Source organism: Micromys minutus (assembly GCF_963924665.1).
Source record: "Micromys minutus genome assembly, chromosome: 31".
Classification (NCBI taxonomy): domain Eukaryota; kingdom Metazoa; phylum Chordata; class Mammalia; order Rodentia; family Muridae; genus Micromys; species Micromys minutus.
The window spans coordinates 2,970,434-2,994,286 of NC_137966.1; the positions used below are offsets into that span (position 1 = coordinate 2,970,434).

Here is a 23,853-nt window from a genome sequence, read left to right on the forward strand (position 1 = left end):
AGGAGCTGTCTTACGGGCAGATTTTAATTAGTGTCCTGGGAATTCACAAAGTAGCAGGGAGGAACATAGGGGTTCTAGAAGCTACCTGCCACACTAACTATGCCACATGCTCCAAGAATGGAATGCTCATGCCTCTAGTTTTCCCAATACCAAGTTCCGACATGCCTGCCTTGCACAGTTAGCTATCACCCTGACCCCAGCCTTAGTCATGTGTTGGATGTGAAGGACAGAGATTTTGCTTATGAACATACTGAGATGATTTCCATACATCTTTTAAATTATGAATACTAAATTATGTCCTATGGATCTAACTGCCCAATAGTTGCATGACTAATTGTTTCTTTCCATCTGAAATGGGAGCCTCCTGGTGGACTGTATGTTTTGGAGCAATTATGTCTGCCCCAGGACAGAGCTGGGCCATTTTAGACACCTGAAGAGTATGCTGATCATCCTGAAGTATTCTGCCTGCTGTGTGCCTCATTGCTGTAGTGGTTTTAATGGGAATTTCTAATTAAAAATAAGAAGAGAGTCAGGGTTGGATGCCTTTTTCCAGCATTACAGTTCAGGCCGAGCCCTCTTGAGCATGCCCATGAGGAGAGGCAGCCGGGGCACAGACTAATGTTGGTCTGGTTTGTCTAGTAGGTGCAGCTTGGGCTGTTGGAGCTCTCATTAGAGCTGGGCCAATGTCAACATGCCTTCCCACAGGCTACTTCTCCCAGGCTGTGTCAGTGCTCGGAGTGTGTGCCAGGGAAGAAACTCCCTGTGCAGGGATTTTAATCAGCTGGAGGGAGCTCATGACACAAGACTGTTCTAGAAAATCATAGGCACACCCCACTGCTTCCAAAGGACCAGGTTCCCTGGTGGTCCAATAAGCAGTCCAAGAGCCTTGTTGGGTCAGAGTATCAGCTCGGTTCCTATTAACAGTACATTCCTGTGAAAGCCACTTACCTCTTTCGAGCATTGGCATACTTCCTTACAAACTGAGGACAAATGACAATAGAAACTCTGATGGCATATTGGTGGTCATTCCTCCCCATGCCCCAACCCCACTTTCCTACTACCCCGTCTGTCCACAGTCTAATAAATACAGAGGACAAGCTCTGAAGAGACTAGCTGAAGAGACTAGAAAGAAAAGGCAACAAAAGAGAAAAATGGGATTTTCTTATTCCTGTGGGACAAGGTTCAGCCCATTTGTCCCAGCTGACCTAGAAAAGTTTTTGAGAGAGAGATAAAAGGGTTTGTAAGAGGTACTGCAGGGAGGTACTGGGGGTGGGGGAAGAGAGAGAATGGAAGGAGAGGGAGTTAGAGTGAGAATTTGAGAGAGGGGAGAAGGGAAGGGACAGGGGGAGGGGTGGGGAGGGGGAGGGAACTGGGGTGGGGGAGGGCAAGGGATAGGGGAGGGGAAGAGGAGGGGAGGGGGAGGGAGACACCTCTGTGGCTTGAGCCCCTTGAATACATAGGATACCGGGAACTAATGAGTTCCCTGCATTTTTGGCCATTGGGTCATCACCTGGTCTTTGTATATGGAGAGAAAAAGAGGTAGGTCAAGTCAGGGGAAATACGTCTCCAACTTCTATGAGGATATCATAATGAACTGTCCCACTGTCATCATTGCCCAAAGCCTACGAGGACACATTACTGCATCAGTCTTTCTGGGGTGACAAACACACACAAGAGGCACAGGTAACTAGCAGAGGTCTGTGTTGGCTTCTACAAGAGATGTGCAAAAGCTTTTGGAAGAGCAGGGATGCTCAGAAGAGTAAGCAGTAATCTATGGTTCCTAACAGCCTAGGCTCCCAGCCTGCAAGGTCAGGCAAGGTCAGGGGCTGACGGGCCAAGTGCAAACCTGGCTTAGGAGCTGGGCCAGCAAATGGAGCCCTGGTGAGTTTTATTTACATCAAGACTCATCTCAATACCCTTCAGGTTTATTTCCCACCACCTACCTAGTCCTGCTTCCTCTCATCTGTATTTGCGATTTGCTAATGCTCAGCTGGTCAGCAGCTTTTCTGTTGACCTCCCAGTGCCTTTAATTTTCCTCTCAAAGAGGTAGTTCCATCTGGCTTCTAACAGTGTCCCAAAAAAAAAAAAAAAAAAAAAAAAAAAAAAAAAAAAATTCTTAGTGAGATCTCTTGAATAAAGGTTTTAAGGGCTTTTAGAAATGACTTTATAAATGTTCTCATGGATGAGAAGACAGAGTTAAGAAAAATCAGAGGCTCCAGAGTTCTTCAGACCAACCTCTTTATTTTTTTTCCTTACAACTTTATTTAAAAAAAAAAGATACATGTACAGATATTTAAGAGCATTTTGGAATAAAACTATATGAATATATTTTTGTCAGCACTTGATTTTTTTTAAGGTTTGATAGTATGCATTGAAATTTTACTAGTTACCATAAGCATAAAGTACATATAAAACAAAATGTAACATGGAAACAGTCAAAGTTTTCTTGGTGTGTAAAGGTTAAACATAATGATTTTTAAATACCAAAAATTACCACAAGGCTATCTTGTTAGCTCTTGAGTTATTAGTGATTTAATGTCTAGGTGTATTACACTCTGAGAGGGTGCTATACACTTGTTGTTTTTTCTTTCCTAAGAAGGACTGAGGCTTCCACTTTTTTTTTTTTTTTTTTTTTTTTTTTAGCTTCATATGATCTGTGAGTTGTTTCTGGGGTATTCAGAACTTTCTGAGGCTAGTATCCAATTATCAGTGACTGCATATTATGTCTGTTCTTTTGTGACTGGGTTACCTCACTCAGGATATTCTCTAGATGCATCCATTTTCCTAGGAATTTCATAAAGCCATTGTATCTAATAGCTGGGTAGTACTCCATTGTGTAAATATACCACAATTTTTGTATCCATTCATCTACTGAAGGACATCTGGGTTCTTTCCAGCTTTTGCCTATTATAAATATATAAGGCTGCTATGAACATGGTGGTGCATGTGTCCTTATTGTATATTGGAGCATCTCTGGGGTATATGCCCAGAAGTGGAATAACTGGGTCTTCAGGTAGGACTATGTCCAATTTTCTGAGGAACTGCCAGACTGATTTCCAGAGTGGTTGTACCAGTTTACAACCCCACCAACAGTGGAGAAGTGTTCCTCTTTCTCCTCATCATCGCCAGCATCTGCTGTCATCTGAATTTTTGATCTTAGCCATTCTGACTGGTGTGAGGTGGAATCTCAGGGTTGTTTTGATTTGCATTTCCCTGATGACTAGGGATATCAAGCAACCTCCTTATTTTAAAGAGATAAGAAAGAAAAGCTTCACAAATAATCTGCAAGGATGAGAAATGATCTCCCAATTCTTAGACACAGTGGGGCTTTTTAAAACTTTTCTTTTGGCAGGATTGTCACTTGAGAACATATTATTTAGAACCTGAAGTTGAGCAGCACAGGCTTGACTCTTGACTCAGTCACATAGTAGCCCGAACAAGAACTGAAATGTCCATCCCACTGTGTCCTGTTATATCAGCGACAACCTTGGATATAGTCAGTGCCATCCATGGAGTCTCCTAGATGAAGGTGCCTATCTCTTCATCCTTGATTGCTATCTTGACTTGAGAACTCTTAGACCTATTTCTTTGGCAAAAAGCAACCAATGCTGTTGAAAAGGATAGCTTGCCAGGGTGGGAACCTCTCATTGCTTGGTCATGGTGGTTATGAAGGCAAAGGCCTAAGTGGTATCCTTGACTGTCTTGACCCAACTGTTAGTAGTTCAGGAGGGCGAGATAAAATTTTACTTTGGAAGGCTCCAATGGGCCACTGTGGGGAAAGAGTATCCGAGGCGACTCTTCTGCATCCTCTTTGGGACACTGTTCCTTGCTCTTTAAAAGGAGCTGTGCTTGGCTAGAGTCCTAGTGACTGTTGTTGCCTAAGACTCTTGGTTTTCTAGCTTGAATGTTTTCCATAAGTGGGAAAACAAAGTACTTGCTTATCTTCACATAGTTGTTTTATATATCCAGCAAAAGGATAAAAGTGTATGTGTGTGTGTGTGTGTGTGTGTGTGTGTGAGAGAGAGAGAGAGAGAGAGAGGAGAGAGAAGAGAGACAGAGTCAAAAGCAGAGACAGATTTCTTCTGAAGGCAGGAATTGGAAATCAATAGAGGTACTTGACAGGGCTTTAGAATTCATTTGTGCCTCTGCAAGTAGGACAGAAGAACTCTGAAGGAAACCTTCTGCTGGTATAGCCCATCCATCTTTCTTCCCCTTCAGACTATTCCTCTGCAAGTGGGGTAACATGGGGAGTTCCAGATAAACTTTGTATTAGTTATCTTTTTGTCTGTCTGATAAAGTACCATAACCACGGAAACTTAAAGAAGAGTACATTTGGTCTTAAGGATCCAACTGGAAGAGTTTATCATGGTGGTTAGGCAGGCATGAAGTTTGGAGCAAGTCTACTCCCAATGAATACTTCCTCCAACAAGTCCAGCTCTGCTCAATCAGTGCCTCCAACTGGGGACCAAGTGTTCAAATATATAAGCCTATGGGGGATATTCTTATTTATAGCACCACACACAGATTTCTACTCACTCATTTATCATGTGGCCTCATATCATTCTGTGCATTTGGCATTTGGTATAGCAATATATATATATGTATGTATATATATATATATATATATTAAATGTACATTGGTGTTTTGCCTGCATTCCTGTGTGTGGGAGGATGTCTTTTAAAATGTGCAAATAGTTCTGGAAAGCACTGGTGCTTTTCTCTCTTTGGCTGATGAAGCAGTTGAAGATGGTTGCCAGGAGAAAGGCATCCTCATCTTAGTCTTGCTTGCACATTGCAGAATGACCCTGGACACAGTTATCTGTCTCTGTTGGATCTCACCACCCATGTTTCATAGCAGTCTTTCATCTGTGGGAACACATAGGTTAGTTGCAGAAGAAATGGCTGTTGACCCTAAAGAAAAAAACATTCCCATTTCCTGACGAATTCCTGTGTAAGACTGGGCCCCTTAACATTATGAGCCAGAGGAACTCATGAGGGTTGCAGTGATTAAGTAAGAATGGCCCCCATTGGCTCATAGTTTTGAATGCTTAAGTCATCAAGGAATGGCACTATTTGAAAAAGATTAGAAGGTATGGCCTTGTTGGAGGAAGTGTGTCACTGGGGGTGAGCTTTGAGGTTTCAAAAGCCCAGGCCCAGAATCTCTTTCTTGGCCTATGGATCAGGATGTAGTTCCTCAGCTATTGCTCTAGGGCCATGTGTGCCACCCTACCCCAGTGAAAGTGAACTGCACCTCTGAATCTGTGAGCAAGTCCCCAATGAACTCTTTTCCTTTATAAGAGTTGCCTTGGTCATTGATGCCTCTTCCCAGAAATAGAACAGTGACTAAGACAAGGCCCCACCTCTCTCTGAAGGGATCATTATGTTGGTAGGTAATTATGGTTGCTGGGTAAGGGAGAGACATTTTATTCAGGATTTCAGCCACTGGCAAGGTGATTTTTAAAAAACTCCCATGCCCCCATTCACCTATAACTAACCCCAATTAAGATCATTTGTTCAAAAAGTGTAGGGAAATACTTTCTTTAGGCTTCAGTCAAGTGATTGGTTGGCTAGCCTCACTGCAATTATGCCAGAGGAACCCCCCCCCCCCGGGCCTTCCTGTGAGGGGTAAACTCTCTTACAGACAGACTACTGTTTGGCTATCCACAGAGGGATGATTTCCAGGAAATGATGTGTTTGAAGGGGTACTGGAATATAGGCTCTGTGCTTCATTCACATAGTAAGCATGTTTATTGAGGGAGGATGGAAGGGTGGATGAGGTGTCTGGGGGGGCCTATGTAAAAGAAAGGTAGTTATTTGCTCTGGCTTCCCTCTTTGGAAGGGTTGAATGCCTTGGCCCTTCATTATGGATCCCCTTACACAACAGTTTCCCAACATCTATCCGCTGACTTGAAAAAGTCAGCCAAGGTCCTTCATGGGAACTGGAGGTTTGTGACCTTCCGTCAAAGGACTGATGTCTCCTCAGCTTCTCTCAACCCCTGAAAACCAATGTCTCCAATGGCAGCATCACAGTTTTCTCACAGGATGCCAGCAGGAAACCAACGTCTTTATGGACTTTTTCAGTCTCTGTGTTTATGTGTGGCTGAGCTACAGACTCACACAGCTGCATAGATAGTAGACCGCAGGCTTGGCGTCGGTCCGCGAGCATTCCTACACCATAAACAGCCTCCTCATATAGCTTCTAGAACCAATTGAGGGCCCAACTTGAGAGGCTGGGGAAATTGGGATGAATCTTTTTAGGGAAAAACTCCTGAAAGAATATGTTTAGAGTCACTATAGAAACCACAAAGCCCTTAACAATCTGGCCTCCAGTTTCTTAGCTCCAGGCTCTATGTCCTATCAGGATTCCAATGCCTGAAGCTCCCCTCGCCCCCAACCCTAGGTGCAGTACCTCCGTATATCCTGCTAGGTGGCACTAGAAGGCTTCCAGTGGAAAGGGTATTCACAGGGATCAGTCTGATTTGGAGACCAGGTTGGTTGGAATCCAGGATGGTGGCCGGGGAGATATTTTATGGCAGTTTAAAGATTAGCTCAGGTTCCCGCTAAATAACATTATACTTACTTTAGGTTTGGGCTGCAGCCCGGCTTGACATGGTGTGGAATTGGCTTTCTTTTTTAGGCTACACCGCCAGCTTGTACCAGATTTGAGATGAAATTAGGGCACCTTCACCATTGTGAAGCCCTGCCTCTCAAGAGGATGTCATCTGTTTCTGGTCCCTACCTTCCCCTTCCCCAATTCCCCACCCCGGGTCTTACCCTGAGTTGTGCATCTCTGGCTAAGCACACAGCCACTGCTTTTAGACTCCCAGGGTTAGAATACCACCCGACCATGTGCTAAGTACAGGACTGCACTGTTGTGCGACTTTTTATAATTCGTTTCCCTCTTACAGTTTTGAAGCCACGTGATAAGGCCTAGCTGTCCTCCTCAGTGATGAGAGACGGTAAAGGGAGGAAGATACCAGCGTTTCAGCTGGGGTCCCTGATACACGTTAACTCCGTTGACATCAGGGGAAGTAGGGGTGAGGCCAGTGCGTGGAGCTCTGGGGTAGTGGTGGTACGGTTGAAGCTATTGGGCCAGGCTAGGGTAGTCTCTACCGTGCAGGGTAGCTGTGGTGTTAGATGCATGGTGTCCAGCACACAGTAAAGTGACCAATACAGGTGTTAGGACAACAGAATTCCAAGCCATTGTCTGAGTTCTAGTCACACCGATCACTTTACTCTGCTGTCTGTCTGTCTGCCCCCACCCTGACATGCATGCAAGTGTATGTGTATGTGTGTCTGATGTGTGGTGTTTGTGCACGTGGAAGACACAGAAGAGTGGATCTTCTATCATCCTCTGCCTTGAAACGAGCACTCTCGCTGAACTTGGTTTGCAGACAGCAAATCCCAGAGGTTCTCTCCTTTCTGCCCACCTCGCACCTCTGCTCCAGCGCTGGGGTTGCAAGCGCATCTCACAACACATAGATTTTTATGTAGGCACCAGGGATTTAAAAGCATACCTTCATGTTTGTGTTGTAAGCACTCGCATGACAATGAATGATGAAAAGAGATGCCTAAGTCAGCCTAGGTTTTGGGTGTGTGCTAGGTTCGAAAGAGAAAAGTGGTTGAGTTAGATTTCCTGTGTGTGTATGTGTGTGCTGCCTCTATTTCTTGCAGCCCAGAGATGTAGTCTGTGTTCCACTGAACCAAGGATTCCTAACACCATGAACCCTGGGAAGGTAGGCACAAGTGAGGGGAGGCCCAAGTGGCACTGAAAATTATCTAGTAGGAACTTACTGAAGTTTCATGAATAGATACATGAGTGAATGCAAAGAAGGATGAATGAATGAATAATGAATGAATATTTATGATATGTAGTAATAACGTATAGGCAGAATAAATAAGAGTTTCAGATTGGTAGGGAATGATAGAAAAACCAAGTTTATTTTTCTTTCTAAAAAATGATGACATGTTTCCAGTCTATCCATAAAAAGATTATACACATATAACATATACTACATACAGTCACTGACATTACATTATAGAAGGAACATTAGAACTTCCCTCTGAGTGAGGTGGCACATTAGACAGTCACACAGTTGGTTTGGTTCATGAAGAATGGCAAGAATAAGTGACCACTTGTGACCAGATTGGACCAGGCTCCCAGCATGTGGGGACTTTAAAAATGGGACCATCACAGACAAAAGGAGTTGCTTGGTCAGGCAAGAAAAAAGCAGCATCAGAGTGCTGGGCAAAGCTTGGGTTTTTGTAAGGGCTGGGGTGTTGCATTTTCTTTTGGTTTTCCTATCCCGTCTCTTTCTTCTGGGGCGAGACTGTCTCTATTACTGCTATGGACTGCCTGAACTTCTGAAAGCTTCAAAGTGTACTGCATGCAATTTGCACGCAGTTCTTCTGCCAGGAGGTAGAGCTGCTTAAACTTAATTTGCAAGCATGGTGACCTGCTTCAAGGTCCTTTAAAGACTTCGGGGAAAGAGCAAACACTTAAAGTTCGATCTACTGGAGCCAATGCTCTGGTATTCTTTAGAATATACTGTTTGGATTTCTGACTACTGGCAGGAGGCAAGGAGTCTCATAGGGAGAGTGGGGTTGGGGTTGAGATAGGGCGAGACCCAAGTTTTGTGAATCTTTTCACTTGAAATAACTTATGTCCGATTGGTAGGATTAACTATATCCTACTCTCCTGCCTCTTGCATGACCATATCAATTTTTCTGTAGGATACTCACATCCTTATGGCTTGTGCTGGCATCACTATACAGTGGAGGGTTAGGATGGTCCTCTAAATGGCTTTTCCAGCTTTGTGTCTTTCACCAGGGTGGACAGGAAGTCACTTTATGCTGCCATTTCCCATCTTGATTGTGGAGTTCTTTGTGAGTGTCATTGTTGAGAAAGTGACAGGCCAACTTATGACTTGGGCACAAAGGTTTAATGCACTGCTTGTCTATCCTTGGATTTTTGCCCAATAAACAACACTCTGAAGACTTGAAATAAGCCATAGCAGACCTAGATTCTCTTGACAGTCTTTTAGAGAAGTACTTCCTTGAGTTCTTGAACATTAGCACTTACAATTTATAGGGATATGAAGTACATGGGATTCTTTCCCCATGACCGCTTACCTTCGAGGAATCATGACTCAGCAATGGCCATGACATTCTTGAATAAGCCGATTGGTGTAGGTTTTAAACTTGAAGATGTCACTTTGCATTCATAGTTGTTCTGTCATCGAGTCTCTTCCTGAGTGAAATGGAGTTTAAAATCTTATCTCTGATATTTCCCATTGAAAGCATATGAGGATGGATAGTTTTATTCCCAAACAACGAAGTAGTTTGATGAGGAGAATGTCATGTCTTTTTGGAATATTCCTTAGATGTTGGGCATGTGGTCCATTAGTGGAAAAACCTTTAGTATGTGTATTCTTCCTGCTACTTACATGAGTTGCAACTCTATAGCTTTTGGCAGGATCTGTTGTACTGCATGTAAATCCCATTTTCATCTTTGGCTTAGAGAAGTGGTTCTCAGCCTGTGGGTTGCATATCAGATATTTACCTTATGATTCATAACAGCAGTGAGATTGCAGCTATGAAGTAGCAACAAAATAATTTCATGGTTGGAGGGTCACTAAAACATGAGGGTGTTAGAGGATTGCATCATTAGGAAGGTTGAGAACAAATGGAGAAGATGAAAAATGCAGACCCAACTCTATGTATGGAAGTGACAATATTTTAGTAATCTTGAGATGAAGTCTTACGGTGTGCAGGTCTCCTCTAAAACTTGAACTCTTGGGGTGAAGTGATGGTTTGACAAACCTAGTAACTTCCAAGTTCTGATATATTTCCAAGGTCTATAATACTGGTTGGAGTCAAGGATACTTACTGCTCAGTTGCATTGAGTCATAGACTTTACTTAGAAGAACATAAGGATGTGCATAGACTATGAGAACACAATGCAACAAAACCATGTCTGCATCTAGACTATCATTTTCAAGATGTGCTTCATGGCAGCAGAAATAAAGTCAGAGTCAACTGACCCAACAGTCTAGTTTTCCTCAAACCCTTTGGGGTCAGCATTTCCTGAAGGCAGTCAACTCTGGTGAGGAGAATTGTAAAACTATCAGTCATTCCTCTACAGAGAGGAAGGGGGACTGGGTCACTTGCTCAGTGATTGGGTGGTCTCTTTTGAGTTTGTAGTCATCTCTGATTTCTGAAGCCAGATTTTGATTTCATATCGTCAGTGAACTCTGAGATCTTCGATGGCTACCTTTGCTGGACTGTCGAGACACATCCTTCTGACCCCTGGAATAGGCCATTGGAGCCACTGTCCTGTTTGGGTCCAGAAGGCATTCCCCAGAAGAAAGTTTAGCCAAGGTATCTCCTGAGTATGTGTCATCCCTAGAATGTTCTCTGCTGCATCCTGGACCTTGGAGAATCCAGTCTTCGACATGCATCTGTCTGGGAGGGCTAGAGCTCTTTGAGGTACTGGCTTCAAAGCCCTGCTTTCCTTCGGATGGCACTGGATGACGTGGGGGCTGAGTGTGTACAGTGCCAGTGGTGGGAACTGAGGCAGAAGCAGAGGTAGGGGCACGCCTCTGTTTGCTTCTCCAGTTTTGAATCTCGAGGTTTCTTTTATCTATAGGCAGCTTGTCAATTTTCTGAGCTTTTGAGATTAGAGACTTCCCATATGTCCCTTGTAGAGCCAGGAGAAAATACCTAGTAGGAAGTAAAGATAAAAAGGGACAGTTTTTGAAGTGTTGTTAAAGGTAAAAGGACATAAATCCCATTTGTCTCTACTTAAGGACCAGGTCTGATTTTGATAAAGGCCATGAGGTACCAACTCTAAGAATAGACCATAAGACACCAGCTCCAGGAACAGATTATAAAATCCAAAATAAGGTCATAAACTCCTTTCCTAAAAAGGGCCTCAATATAACAACAAAAAAGGGAAAATATCTTATCCCAGGATGGGTCATCTGTGCTGGGCAGACCTACCTCATCCTGTAGTTAAACATTCATGACACAGGAATGCAGACCACTGACCACCTAGCACAAGTCAATCAGAATCTGACCCCTGTGACCTCCCCAGAACAATACAACTTTAGATTACCTAACTGTCTTAGTCAGAGTTTCTATTCATGCACAAAGCATTGTGACCAAGAAGCAAGTTGGGGAGGAAAGGGTTTATTTAGCTTACACTTCCACATCACTGTTCATCACCAAAGGAAGCCAGGATTGGAACTCAAACAGGTCAGAAAGCAGGAGCTGACACAGAGGCCATAGAGAAATAATATTACTAACTGGCTTGCTTCCCCTGGCTTGCTCATCTTTCTACCAGCCCAGGGATGGCACCACCCATAGTGGGCTGGGCCCTCCCCCTTGATCACTAGTTGAGAAAATGCCTTACAGATGGATCTCATGGAGGCATTTCTTCAACTGAGGCTTCTTTCTCTGTGGTAACTACAGCTTGTGTCAAGTTGACACAAAACCAGCCAGTACACTAACCTACTCTCTAAATATAGAAGACTAAGAGTAGTCAAACACTATAACTAATCAAAGTTATACTAATGTCATCACTTTGGTCCCTACCAATCACATCAGAGATTACATAATCCTTCTAGAGAGTTCTCCTAGTTCCCTGTAAGAAGGTCTTCCCACCATTGTCTGGGGTTGCCATTTTAGAGAATGGTTGACCCCTACATGCTGATAATTTCTGCAGAATAAGTGCTCTTTGTTTTTGCTTACTATCTGAGTCCAGGATCTTTTTTCAGTGACTTTTGGAGCCTTACCAGGGGATTCTGGCCAGCTGGAGCATGGTGATCATGGCTCTGGCAGGCCTTGCCCTTCTCTTGCATTCCCTCTGCCTTGCTAAAACTCATTAGATTACATTCCCTAAAGCTAGCCACCAAGGTCTCTTCTCTTATTTGGCCACTTCTTCCTTCTAAGGCTGATTACCAAGGTCCAGCTATTAAAGTATTGAATTCTAGCAATCAAAAGCTTCCTTTGGCTCATCTAAATTAACACACCCAATTAAAATTAAATACCCCATCCTAACAAAGAGTTTCCCCTTGTATGTGTGGGTTGATGTTAAGGTGATATATGACTGGACAGTGGAGAAGTAGGCGGGGAAAGAGTCTAGAGGAGCAGAAGAGAAGGCAGTAGGTAGAGATTGACAGAGGAGGAGATGGAGGCAGATGTGTATGTTCCTCTTGGTGCATCTCTAGCTTGATGAGGTTGTTATGATTATTTCTAAGGGTTTCTATGGGTCTAATTTATCTTTTCTGGATGGGTAGTTTATATGTTTGTCCACTGGTTGTAAGCTTACTGTGTAGAGGGTTTGTGGATTGAGAATTTAACATATAAACCTGTTTGATAAGTTAATAGATGTGAGTCATGTTTATACTAGGCAGTGGAGGAATGGGACATGTCAGGGCAATCTCTCCACCCAGGTAAAAAGCAACAGGGGCTGTGAAGTGAACCACACCTGAGTTCTTAGAGGTGGTGTAGAATGCCAAGTTAGAAATCCCTATAGTGCCAGATGGCCCCGTGGAGCTGGCAAAGTGTAGGATAAAAAGATAAGCCACTTTTTAATATTTACTGCAACAGTATGTTTATAAAATCCTATTTTCCTATGCACCAAGTCTGTCTCCTCTCTATTCAGAGGCAGTCCTTTGTCCCATTCTAGGACAAATATTTCCCACCCCCTTGTTCCCTTCCTCTTATTCCCCATCTTCCATTGCCTGTCTTTGTCTCTTATTCCCTGCTCTCTGACCCTCTGGGGCAAGCAAATCTCCGTTGTGCTGAGAACTTGGTCTTGGGGGTCCTGAGTTGATACTTTTCTTAACAGTTGTTGACTTCATAAAGTTTCAGCATTGAAAGGGGTCTTAGAATCTAACTTTGCAGAGATGGTCTTTATTGGACTCTGAGGGAGTCCCCTCAAAGCTAATGGCGGCTGCCTCTGGTGGCACAGAGGAAGCATGACAATACCAGCAACACATAACAGTTAATGCTTATTACGTACCAGGACTGCTTGAGGCCCTTTGCTGAATACTGACTCAGTTCTCTCAAAAAAATCCCTGTGCTTGGTACAGTTGAGGAACAAGAGGCTCTCTCTGTTCCTGATAGGGCACACATGATTCTACCACCCGGGGACATCACCAACTTATGTGAGTGCATTTTGTGATGTAATGAAATTGTCTGCTGCTGTGGTCCTCATTTCTTAGCATGTTTGTACAATGCATAACTGTACTTTTCTTTCCTTTTCTATACTGATGTAGAAATTAATCCAGCAGTTTGTCTGCTGTCAAGTTATGGTCAGACCTAAGTTCTCTAGATTTACAGCCTAGTTACTAGTCTACTGCATATATACTAGTATTTTTTAATAGAAATTTATTTATATAATTAGTCTTTGCCCAGGAAGGAAACAGACACCGCTAGGTGCTAAGGAGAGATTTCCAAGGTTTTCTTCTTCTGAAAAGTCTGTAGCTCACCCTGACTTTTTTCCTGCTAAGTTGCATGTAGCCTGTGGGGGACTAAATTCATCTTCTGGATCCAAATTTATCCAGGTGGAAGGGTGAGGATGTTAAGGATGTGTTAGCTTGTGTCACAGGCCACCCACATTCCCTTTTCTAAGTATCGTCTAAGAAGCAGCCTACCTGGCCTGAAGGACATTTAGAACGTTAAGTTTAAAACCTCTTTATGAAAGCTCCTCATTATTCTCTTCTATTTTGAAGTTGCATGGTGAACCTGCAGGGGCCAAGGGTTTTCTCAGTACTGTAGTAGAGCCCACCAGAGAGTTAATAGGGAGCCAAGTCTATTCAGGAAAGATTGAACTTCTTGTTTGGAGACTGAAGTTTCCCTAGTCTAGATCTATTCCCACAGGACACTGCCTTTTCCCCCACCCTCAAGTCAACAAATGTGTGTTCCCACAACAGTCAGGTCCTATAGGATTACACTCTGGACAAGAGCGAACTCCTACTTTCCTGTTGTGTAGGAGTGCGGTTGCTGATAGAAGGCTTAAATACTTGGTCTTATCTAAAGACCATCCTTGAAGAAGTGCTTGGGTGTACAACTGAGGTTTTTGTACAATCAAGCTCAGGGGTGGGATGGGGTTGGAGACACTGAGGCAGACTAGCTGAGGTGTGAAAGTGACAGTTAGATCCTAGATAGGGAGAGAATGACTAGATCAGGCAAGGACTGTGGGCCATGGTTTACATTTTGTATTTTATCATAAAGGCCCAGGGAAGCTTCCACTGACTGACAAACACATGACCAGACAAGACTTTGATACATTAGTAATCAGTAGAAAATTCCCAAGTGGAGACAAACAGTATAGTTTGGGGCGTCGGGGAAGTAGTCTGTTTATGATGGCAATGGTAGAAATGAAAATTGCAGATGTATCTGAGAAAGATGCTTCAGGTAGAAGTGCTGACTTGTTGCTGTGTAAACTAAGGATGTACAGCCCCAAGGGATACCAAAGATAATGGCTAGAGGGCGATCTGGGCCTTTGCCGAAGGGCACTCCGAACAGACTGGTTTTAGAGGGTGAACCTCAAGAAAAGTTAAAAATGATCTCTGCTTTTGTTAGATTGTTTGCAGTTGATGAATGTGCCAATGCAGCAGGAATCAATGAGAAGCCTGTGTTGGGAGGCATCTGTGAAAGATTTTCCAGTTCAGAACAGTGATTTTTGTATCCATGGAGAAAATATAAAAGTAGGAGACCAGAGAGCCTGGGAGAAAGGCTTGCCACTCACTGTACTGAGGGTGTGAGATGCAAAGGAAAACGAGAAGTTGAAAGAGATCCCGAGCATAGGTCATGTCAAATCACCTCATCAGCCCATTAGACCTATATTCTAGGTCAGAATCATTTCCTTTAGTCTTTGAGATTATATAACGTCCCATCTCTTTCCTCCCTCAAACCATCCCATATATCTTTTCTTGCTCTCTTTCAAGATCATGGCCTCACTTTCATTACATGTTGTTACACACACACACACACACACATACACATACACACACACATATGTATGCCAAGGGCAGAGGGCTCAAAGACTGTTACAATTTGCTATAACCAATGAAAAGGACTAAGAATACACTAGGGCTTAAGCTTGGCATGCAAATCTGTAAAATAGTTCGCATACATCTATTCTCTGGTTGAAGGGAATTTGTAATGTTCTTTTGACCTGAGTGGATTAACCAGACTAAGGTTAGTAGTCTATTATCATAAGATTGGCAAAGAAGATCAATCCCCATTATGAGTAATGCGACTTTCAACTTTTAGCCAGGAACAGTTTTCTATAGCAAACATTCTATCGTCTGGCTTTATATAAACAAACAAGAATCATGCAGGAGTTGCAGGTCAGCAGTCCTTACAACTATTATAATAATCCCTTCATTATCAGAAGAAATCCCTTTGACCTTAGTAAATAGAATTCAACTTTGTGGTGATGATTTAAGCCAAGATTTGGCCTGTATACCATGGTCACTAGCAAGAACATACTTGCCAATTTTTCCCTAACTCATCCCTTGTCTGTTCAGTAAGCCATCAACCTGATGCCCCTCTGTTCTCTCCATGTGTGTCAGAAGTCTCTGCCCATGTTTCAATGGCCTTTCTTGAGCTGCTGCTGTAAGAGTAGCTCCAATCAGTTTTCTAATGAAGGACACTGGGCTTATGAATTCCTTTCTGGCTATGAGGCTGTACAGTGCGTATCAAACATGAGCCCCACAGGGAAGCGCCATGATTGCTGGTATGGTCTCTGACAGCTCAAAAGCAGAAGGTTTTAGGTGGGTAGCATCAAGACATCGTACATGAGTATGAACGATTTATCAGGAAAACAGAGCCTTTAAAAACGTTCCACATGCGTTTTAAACTGAAGCGATAATCAAATGTTGGCTGCTTCATGAAGAACATTTCTGAGAGACATCTGAAGTTCTGCTTCACAGTTCTTTCCTGTGATTACAGGAGGTTGCTTGTCTCCGTGCACACTGCATGCAGCTTGCTGGACTGTTGTCTTTCCTACGAGCACTGAAGTGTAAGACTCCCTGACCAATAGAAAAAGATTATAGAGCTTGGAAAAAATGCTCTCTAAGCACACAACAAAATTGATAAGTCAGGGAGGTAAAATGATCACTCCCGAATTACATATATCACAATGGAGGCCATTTTACTTCTCTATGGCTGACCTGGGACCATGTTCTTTACCCTCCGGCTTACTGTTCATTGATACTAGCACTTTCACTCTGGGCAGCAATTTCAAGGCCCCGGTGAACTTGACTGATTTATCACCTCTATAGGATCACACCTCTGGGTATCTCTCTGTGTGTTTCTAGAAAGGTTTAGCAGAGGAGGGAAGAGCCACCTTTAGTGTGTGCTGGGCTATGCAGAGAAAGTAAGCTGAGAACCAGTAGTCATGCCTCTGCTTTCTGAGCATGGCTGCAATGTGGCAGGCTCCGTGATAGACATCTATCTTCAAACTGTGAGCCGAAACAAAGCCCTCTATCCTTAAGCTGATTTTGCCAGGAATTTCTTCACTGAAGCAAATACATTTGAGGTATACGAGCTTAGAGGAGGCTGGGAATCTCAAAGGACAGTGCCCAAGAGCTCAAACCTTGGTAGAAGAGCCACAGCTGGTGTGAGCAGGCAGATGAGGTAGAACGTAGGGTCTGAGAGCTGCCTTTCCATCATCCAGTAGGGATTGGTGGGGCTGTTGCAGGTGACACAAGTGGCATTGTATATTAGGGAAACCACGAAGTACATCAAGAAGCTGCCGAGGAGGACAAGGCCATGGAGGACAGTCTGTGGAGGGGACAAAGAAGATACTGTTGGAGGGTCTCATCAGGTGCTTAGTTAACCTTTGTTTTACACCATTCAGAAGAGGCATACACAGATCAGGCACTCACAAAACGAGCAGATCATGGACCAAGTTCTGCCTAGCTGACTTGACTTGTAAAATACCATTTAAAGAAAATGTAATGGTTGTGAGCATCCTAGACAGCAGAATTTGAGATGAACATTTCAAGCGTACTAAGATAAAGCTAAGGTAATACTACATATCTCTTGGTAAATGGCTCGCCTATCTTTATTCTTGAGCTTAAATTTCAGTGTTCATCCTTTTTTAGGAAAGTTTTATACATGTTTACATACCCGTGTTCATCATCTATAGGAATCACTTTTGCTTATGGATTGAATGTTTGTGCCTATTTCCCAATCTATATAATGAAGTTGTCAATTGATAGTATTTGAATATGAGGCTTTTGGAGATATTTTAGAAGTCCCCCTCCATTAATGGACTTAGTGCTCTCTTAAGAAACACAAAAAGAAAGAACATCTTTCTTCCAGGGATGTATAAAAATGTCAGCTGTCTATATTCTGGAATGAAGACTTTCCTCCAGACAATTCCTGGGCTAGGATGCTGACTTTGGGCTTTTAACCTCAAGAACAAGAATGATAATATAATATATAACTTTTTTTCCTGTTTAAGCCCCATTATCTACAGCATTTGTTATGAGCCCCAGGCAGACTTAAAATAACTCTGCATTTTCTTTCACTCAACAGTCTACTTGAATCCATGTGTGCACAGATGTTATATTTCTAGCTTGTTCATTTTAGCTATAGAAGCTTCTTGATTCATGACAGAGTTATTATGCCTTATAAGCCTGTTGTAAGTAGAAAATAGTGTATGTTGCAAATGCTTCTGACTATAGCTGACCTGAGCACCCAGCCAAGCAGTGTAGCACAGAGAATGGGTTGTTTGTTGTTGTGATTATAAGGCTGAGTAGAGCCTGCTGGCTTAGCTCTGCAGCTGCCTTAGGAGAATATCCCACCATATTGCCAGCTCAGGAAAAAAAATATAAGTTCAACATTTGAAATACAGCTTTTAACCCACATGTATGGTGTTGGTACTACCATAAAATAAAACAAAAACAGAGATTGTAAGCTTAACTCTTGCAAAGATGGGACTGCACACAATATACATCTATAAAATTAAAAGCAATGCTGCAGCAAACATTTTTTGTGTGTTTCCTTACACACATGTAAGAATACATGTTTATTATTGTTATTTGCAGGGTGCATACTTAGTAGTGAGATTCTTTCATAGCCTGTGGGTACTTGAAATTCTCCTAATTGTTTAAAAAAAAAATCATCCCGTAGAGCAGTGGTTCTCAACCTTCCTAATGCTGCTGCCCTTTAGTACAGTTTCTTATGTTGTAGTGACTCCAACCATAAAATTATTTAGTTGCTACATCATTACTGTTATGAATTATAATGTAAATATCTGTGATTTCCAGTGGTCTCCCATGAAAGGGTCATTCAACCTCCAAAGGAGTCATGACCCACAGGTTGAGAAGCACTGCTCTAGCATTTCTTATCAGTTTTATAGTCTGCTAATAGGATAAGAAAGTTGTACTTCTTCACCTTTAACATACTGCTGAGCATTTTTACCAAAACAAAATGTTTTAGTTGCATGACCTTTTTTCAATCCTTGGACTGCCTGTGGTCATGTGGCTTCAGGATCACTCTAGTCATAGAATAAGTATCACTGCCATTTGAATGTAGGTGTTCCTTTAAGGCTCCTAGGAGGCACCTAAAGCCTTACATGAGACTAGAGGAGGCAGGTTGTTTTGGGGAAGTGATTGAGTCACAAGGTCTCTGGGCAAAGAATGGATTTATAAAAGTGGGTGTAGGGAGAACATTCTGCCATTATAATCTAAGAACATAGTGTCCAGTTTTGGCTCTGTTCCCCAAGTAAGGCATCTTAGAAATGGAGGAGTTGGACAATAGTCCCTTCTCAACTTCCTATCCTTACAGTAGCATGAGTAGTCCAAGACCAATCTCTTATTTTTCTAGTCCATGAAAAGAGTAGTAAATGATAGAAATGTTATATTAACTTTGGTCAAACCCACTTTATAGTCCTCTGGAGTTGCTGTTTTGGGGACAGGATTTAGTTGTTTACTTGATCTTGACTATGTTTTAGTAACCTTTAAGTGTGAACACAACTACCACCACCATTATCATCATCTTCATTCCTACTGTGTTCTTTGTGAACCCCCACAACCCCCACCCCATTAGCTTTGCTGGGGTGTATTTTCAAGGGAGTTCTGAAACTCACGTTTATCCTCATACTGATTTTTTTTTTTTTTTTGACCCACTAGGAGCCACTCTCTTAAGAAAACCCTAGGTCATGGTTCTTTAGTCACCCAGTAGGAGGTTACTGTTCATCATGATTTTCTTTTTTACTTCATGTGCTATTTAGTAATTAAGCTGAAGTTAAACATACTAAAAACTAAGGATTCCTGTGGGGAAAAATGCACAGTTAAATATTCTATTTTCTTTGCTAAATCACTTACCTATTGTTTTTGAGTATTCTTGACAAATCAATATATTCTTTTCTTAAAGTGAATGATAAACCTCATAGTTTGTTTGAAAATGTCATTAATTTAAAAAAAGCAAAATAAATAAGGATTAATTATATCCATTAATGGGCTATGTATACACAGAGCTACTTCAGTTACCTCCCCTCATGTCTTTGCTCAAAAACAAGGCTTAAATCTACTCAGTTTTTGTGCTGGCTTCACTAACCACTGGTCTTCTGGGCATGCTCTAGTATGAATTATGTTGGAATGACCCTGATCCCTAGCTGACCAGCTCTGTGTCTTTTTTGGTCTTGTGCAGTTTTACCATTCATGTTTGAGTGGTGTAGCCATATCTATTTTGACTAATTGTAATTCTGAATGTTTAGTTCTTCAAACATTGCTTAGTTACCCCCTTCCCCTTCTTATCACCTTATGAGTCTTTCAGTGTGGACAGTTTTCCAACCACCTTTCCTTTTAATAACTATTTATTACTTGTGTGGCATTCTAGATGAATTTTCCACTTTACTTTCCAATTTGGCAGTTCTCACTCTCTCTCTTTTCCCATGCTGTCTGATCTAGAATGGATCCCACAGATTATACCTTCAATTTCAATGCTATTTTTTTTTTCATTTTGGGCAGTTTCTAATATCAAAGACTCTTACACACTTCACTTACTGTTTCTGATGTAACTATACCCCAGGAGCTTGTCAATACCATATTTCCCATAGCTTATTTTGTAGGGTAAACATAATTGCACTAGCAGTAAATGGAGCTCCAGATTCCCCAACTATAATAGATCCAGACTCCCCTCTGGCATGGCTGTGTCCTGCCTCCTAGAAAGCATGCTGTACCTGACTTCTCTATTGTGTCCTTACCTCTTCTGGTACTGATGGCCCATCTAGAAACCTACCATGAACACTGGAGAACTGTTATCACTGGCACACACTGGAGAACAAGATTTCCACAAGGAGACCTCTCAGACCTAAAAGTTTTCTTGGTGCCTCTCACTGGTTACAGCCTATGATGGTAGGGGAGGGGAGGTTTCACTGTGCACTGCAGGCATGCATTGGTCCAGCTTAGGAGCAGTTTAGATTTTTAGTACATGTGCTCCCAGAGGTAGTCATTTCCACACGGATATGGGTAGATCTTCTCCACTGTGAACTCCACATGACACTCAATCTTACGTCTGGGTCATTAGCAAAGTGGGTAAAGGCACAAGGGTCAGAGTGCCAGGGCTTAAAGCTCACTTCTCCCTTGAGAGGCATGGGGCCAGTTTTCTAATCTTATTGCATCTGTTCCTAAATCTGTAAAATGAGAATATAAAAAAAGAACCTAACTCTAAGGGCATAGTAAATTTAAATAAGGTAATAGATGTGAACTATGTTGATTAATACTGGGCACACTGATTTTGAGCTCCTTAGGGTTATTGATTAGGGGAACTCAGTAAGATTACTCTCTTTCTCTCTATCATTTATCTACCTATAAGCTAGAGGTTGTTTGGGTGTCTGTTTTCCCCAAAACCCATTTAATATTTTGGGACAGGGTCTTTTGTTGAAAACGAGGATCCTTGATTCTCCTATACTGGCTAGCTAACTATCTGCTGCAAAGATCTTCCTGCCTCCATTTTTACTTCCTGGCACTGGGATTACAGGTACACTACAGGTACACACCACCGCATCCGACTCTAATGTGGGTGCTGAGTATCAAACTCTGGCCCTCACCCTGCCTTTTAAGATTTAAAATACTGCAACATGATATTTTTTGATGCTTGATATTCGGTAAATGAGTTCAATGAGGAGTAGCCTGAGCTGTATTCGGGCTAGCCTTTCCTAGCTCTGCAGTGCTCCTGAATTTTTTTTTAATCAGTATATCACTGGTTTTGCAATTGTCTCGCTGCCTTCTGATTGCTAGTGTTGTCATCCTGGCTGGATACTGAGTCCGGCAATGCCAGTTCCGCTGCTTTACAAGGGCACAGCGAGAAACTGATTGCTTTATCGAGCTAGATGAACTAACTATATATAGTAAAAGAACTCAAAAATCTGAGTGCAGTCAATGAACAGAAATATGAGTTTTAAGCTAAATGGCCTGTGGGGTCCTTACCCATGTCTTCATTTCCATTGCCTGGTGCAAGAGGATGGTGGTAAGTGAGATAGTGTTGATTGGTGTCCCAAAAGTAAAGACATCTATGTCTGAGCCTCGGTAGGTCTAAGGAGGAAGGACAAACAGGCACATCAGGGCATGCACAGATTTAAGGCTATGCATTCAACACAGTGAAGCCAACAGTCAAGGGAGGGGAAGGAACACAGTGAGGCGAGGTGGGGGGAATGGGGTTGGTTCAAGAAACTGAAAGGTTAAGAAATGAGTAGATGCTATTAAACTGCTTAGGATCATGTTTGCTTTGGTCAAAGAGGAAAACCATGGTGGAGTGGTGCACAAAGGCTTTCCTGAGCATTTCCCAGGCACAGCCTAATATTGCTGAGGGTATGCATGTCTACCTTCAAGGGGTTTGTGGTCTTTTAGACAGGGCAGGTGGTGGTATACTTTAAGAGGATAAAAGAGTGTTGTAAGGACTAGACACCCTGGAAGCACAGATGAAAATTTATCAGCTAAGACTAGGTAGTGATAAAGGAAATGATAGTCTTGAATAGAGGGCAGGCAAGTCCAGGAATGGCAAGTGTGATAGTTTTTTGAGGGCTAGACATGAACCTACACATATCTTGGAAGAGAATCTTAATTGAGAAAATGTCTTCGTAAGATTGACCTTTAGGCAAGTTTGTAAGGTATTGTCTTGATTAATGTTTGATGTGGGAGTATGCTACTCCTGGGCAGGTGGTACTGGGTGCTATAAGAAAGCAAGCAGATCAAGGAATGAGGAGCAATCCAGTGAGCAGCACTCCTCTGTGGCTTCAGTTGATGCCTCAAGTTCCTGTCTGACTTCCCTCAGTGATGAACTGGGATGTAGAACTGTAAGCCAAATAAACCTTTTCTTCTTCAAGTTAATTTTGGTCGTGGTGCTTTATTACAGCAGTAGGAACCCTAACTGTAATAAATGCTTTCAGCTCTAGGGTAGGAGCTATTGAGACTAAGAAGGATAGGATGGATTATGCCCAAAGGTGCTTCCTCCCTTTGGGAGGCTGGGCACCTTCATAGTCCCTTTAGAAGGCAGGGGAGTTGCAGACACGCTATAATTCCATGGTGACACTATAGAGCAGAGGCATGTACGGAGGAGGGGCTGCCACAGTATGATGAGAGAGCAGAAGTCAGGCAACATGGTTCCTGACAATGCAGTCCCATATCTAAGTAGGCCCGTGAACCAACTCTGAACTGTTTTTCTCACAAGGGATAATAACCCAGTGTCAGGACAATACTTGGTTTCTTAAGAGCTATCAAACACTTTGGGTTGAGAGTACTCAGCTAATTATTTTCAGTCTCTGCCATGATGTGCATAAAAAAGACACTATTAGTCTTGATTTTGTATAATACTAGTTTCACATGTGACTTGTATGTCTAGGATGGGATTGTATGATTTACCAGGTAAGGGATGAAGAAACAGATGAGGCTCTGGTAGAACGCATCAGCCATGGAAACCCAGAACGTTGGCAGGTTGTAGCACTGCAGGTAAGAACACATCAGTAATTCAGCATCCTGGCAAGCCTCTGATTTTTGCAAGCATCTTCCTTACATGTGGCTGAGTTTGGCAATAAGATACTTCATATACCTGTTATCTTAGCTGCAAAGGGATAAAGTTCTAGCTCTGCCATATACACCTAAGTTTGTAGAAATTGTGAACTTCTCTGAGAACTGTTTTCTTTTCCCATAAAATATGGAGTTTGTACCAAATGGCACTGTGCTTTGGTATCCAGAAAATGCTGTCAACACCACCGTCAATGCCACACGTTAGCTCCGTCACTAGTACTGCTATTTCTGAAGTCACTAAGTGCCATCTGCGATGGAGAGGTCATTCATAGACCAGGATTAATGTTCCTAAAAGTCAGAGATCAACCCTTTTAGAGGCAATATTTCTCATCTTGTACCTGCTCTTCTCCATTCTTGATGATGATGATGGTGTGTGTGATATATACTCACAGATTGTAGCCAGCATGTCTATGGGGGAGATAAAAGAGCCTGAGGTGGGCTATACCCCATTACCCTTCTTTATCTTGGCTGCTGTATTATTCTCCTCTGGGTTAGGACTTGGTCTGAATCTTTGGCTGTCCACAAAATAATCGGTGGCTCCGAGCCACCACCCTTGTTCTTCTTCATACCAGGTGCCAAGGCATGAACTGGACTCTTAGGTGTTTTGAAGCTCTTTCCTTACAACTCCCTTGGAGGCAGCCAGTGTTGCTCCTATCTCTTCTGTGTAGCTTCCTTGTCTGTGCCTTGTCTACCCTTACTATGGGTATGTCTTCAAGTCATTCAGAGCTTCACTATGGCCTTCATGGAAACCTACATGAAGACTTTCTAAGCCTTCTGAAGTTAATTAGATTATACAGAG

The 23,853-nt window shown here is 42.5% G+C and overlaps 1 protein-coding gene across 1 annotated transcript in view; it reads right to left on the bottom strand.

Moving 5' to 3' along the window:
• Nucleotides 1-16,584: 16,584 nt before the first annotated feature.
• ATP10B (ATPase phospholipid transporting 10B (putative)) overlaps nucleotides 16,585-23,853 on the bottom strand; it is a gene marked incomplete at both ends in the record, with an annotated part of 91,217 nt that continues 83,948 nt past the window's right edge. Inside the window, 3 exons of the mRNA XM_080942274.1 lie at nucleotides 16,585-16,800; nucleotides 21,459-21,563; nucleotides 22,890-22,970. Coding sequence (XP_080798400.1) covers nucleotides 16,585-16,800; nucleotides 21,459-21,563; nucleotides 22,890-22,970 — 402 coding nt within the window. The remainder of the gene's footprint in view (nucleotides 16,801-21,458; nucleotides 21,564-22,889; nucleotides 22,971-23,853) is intronic.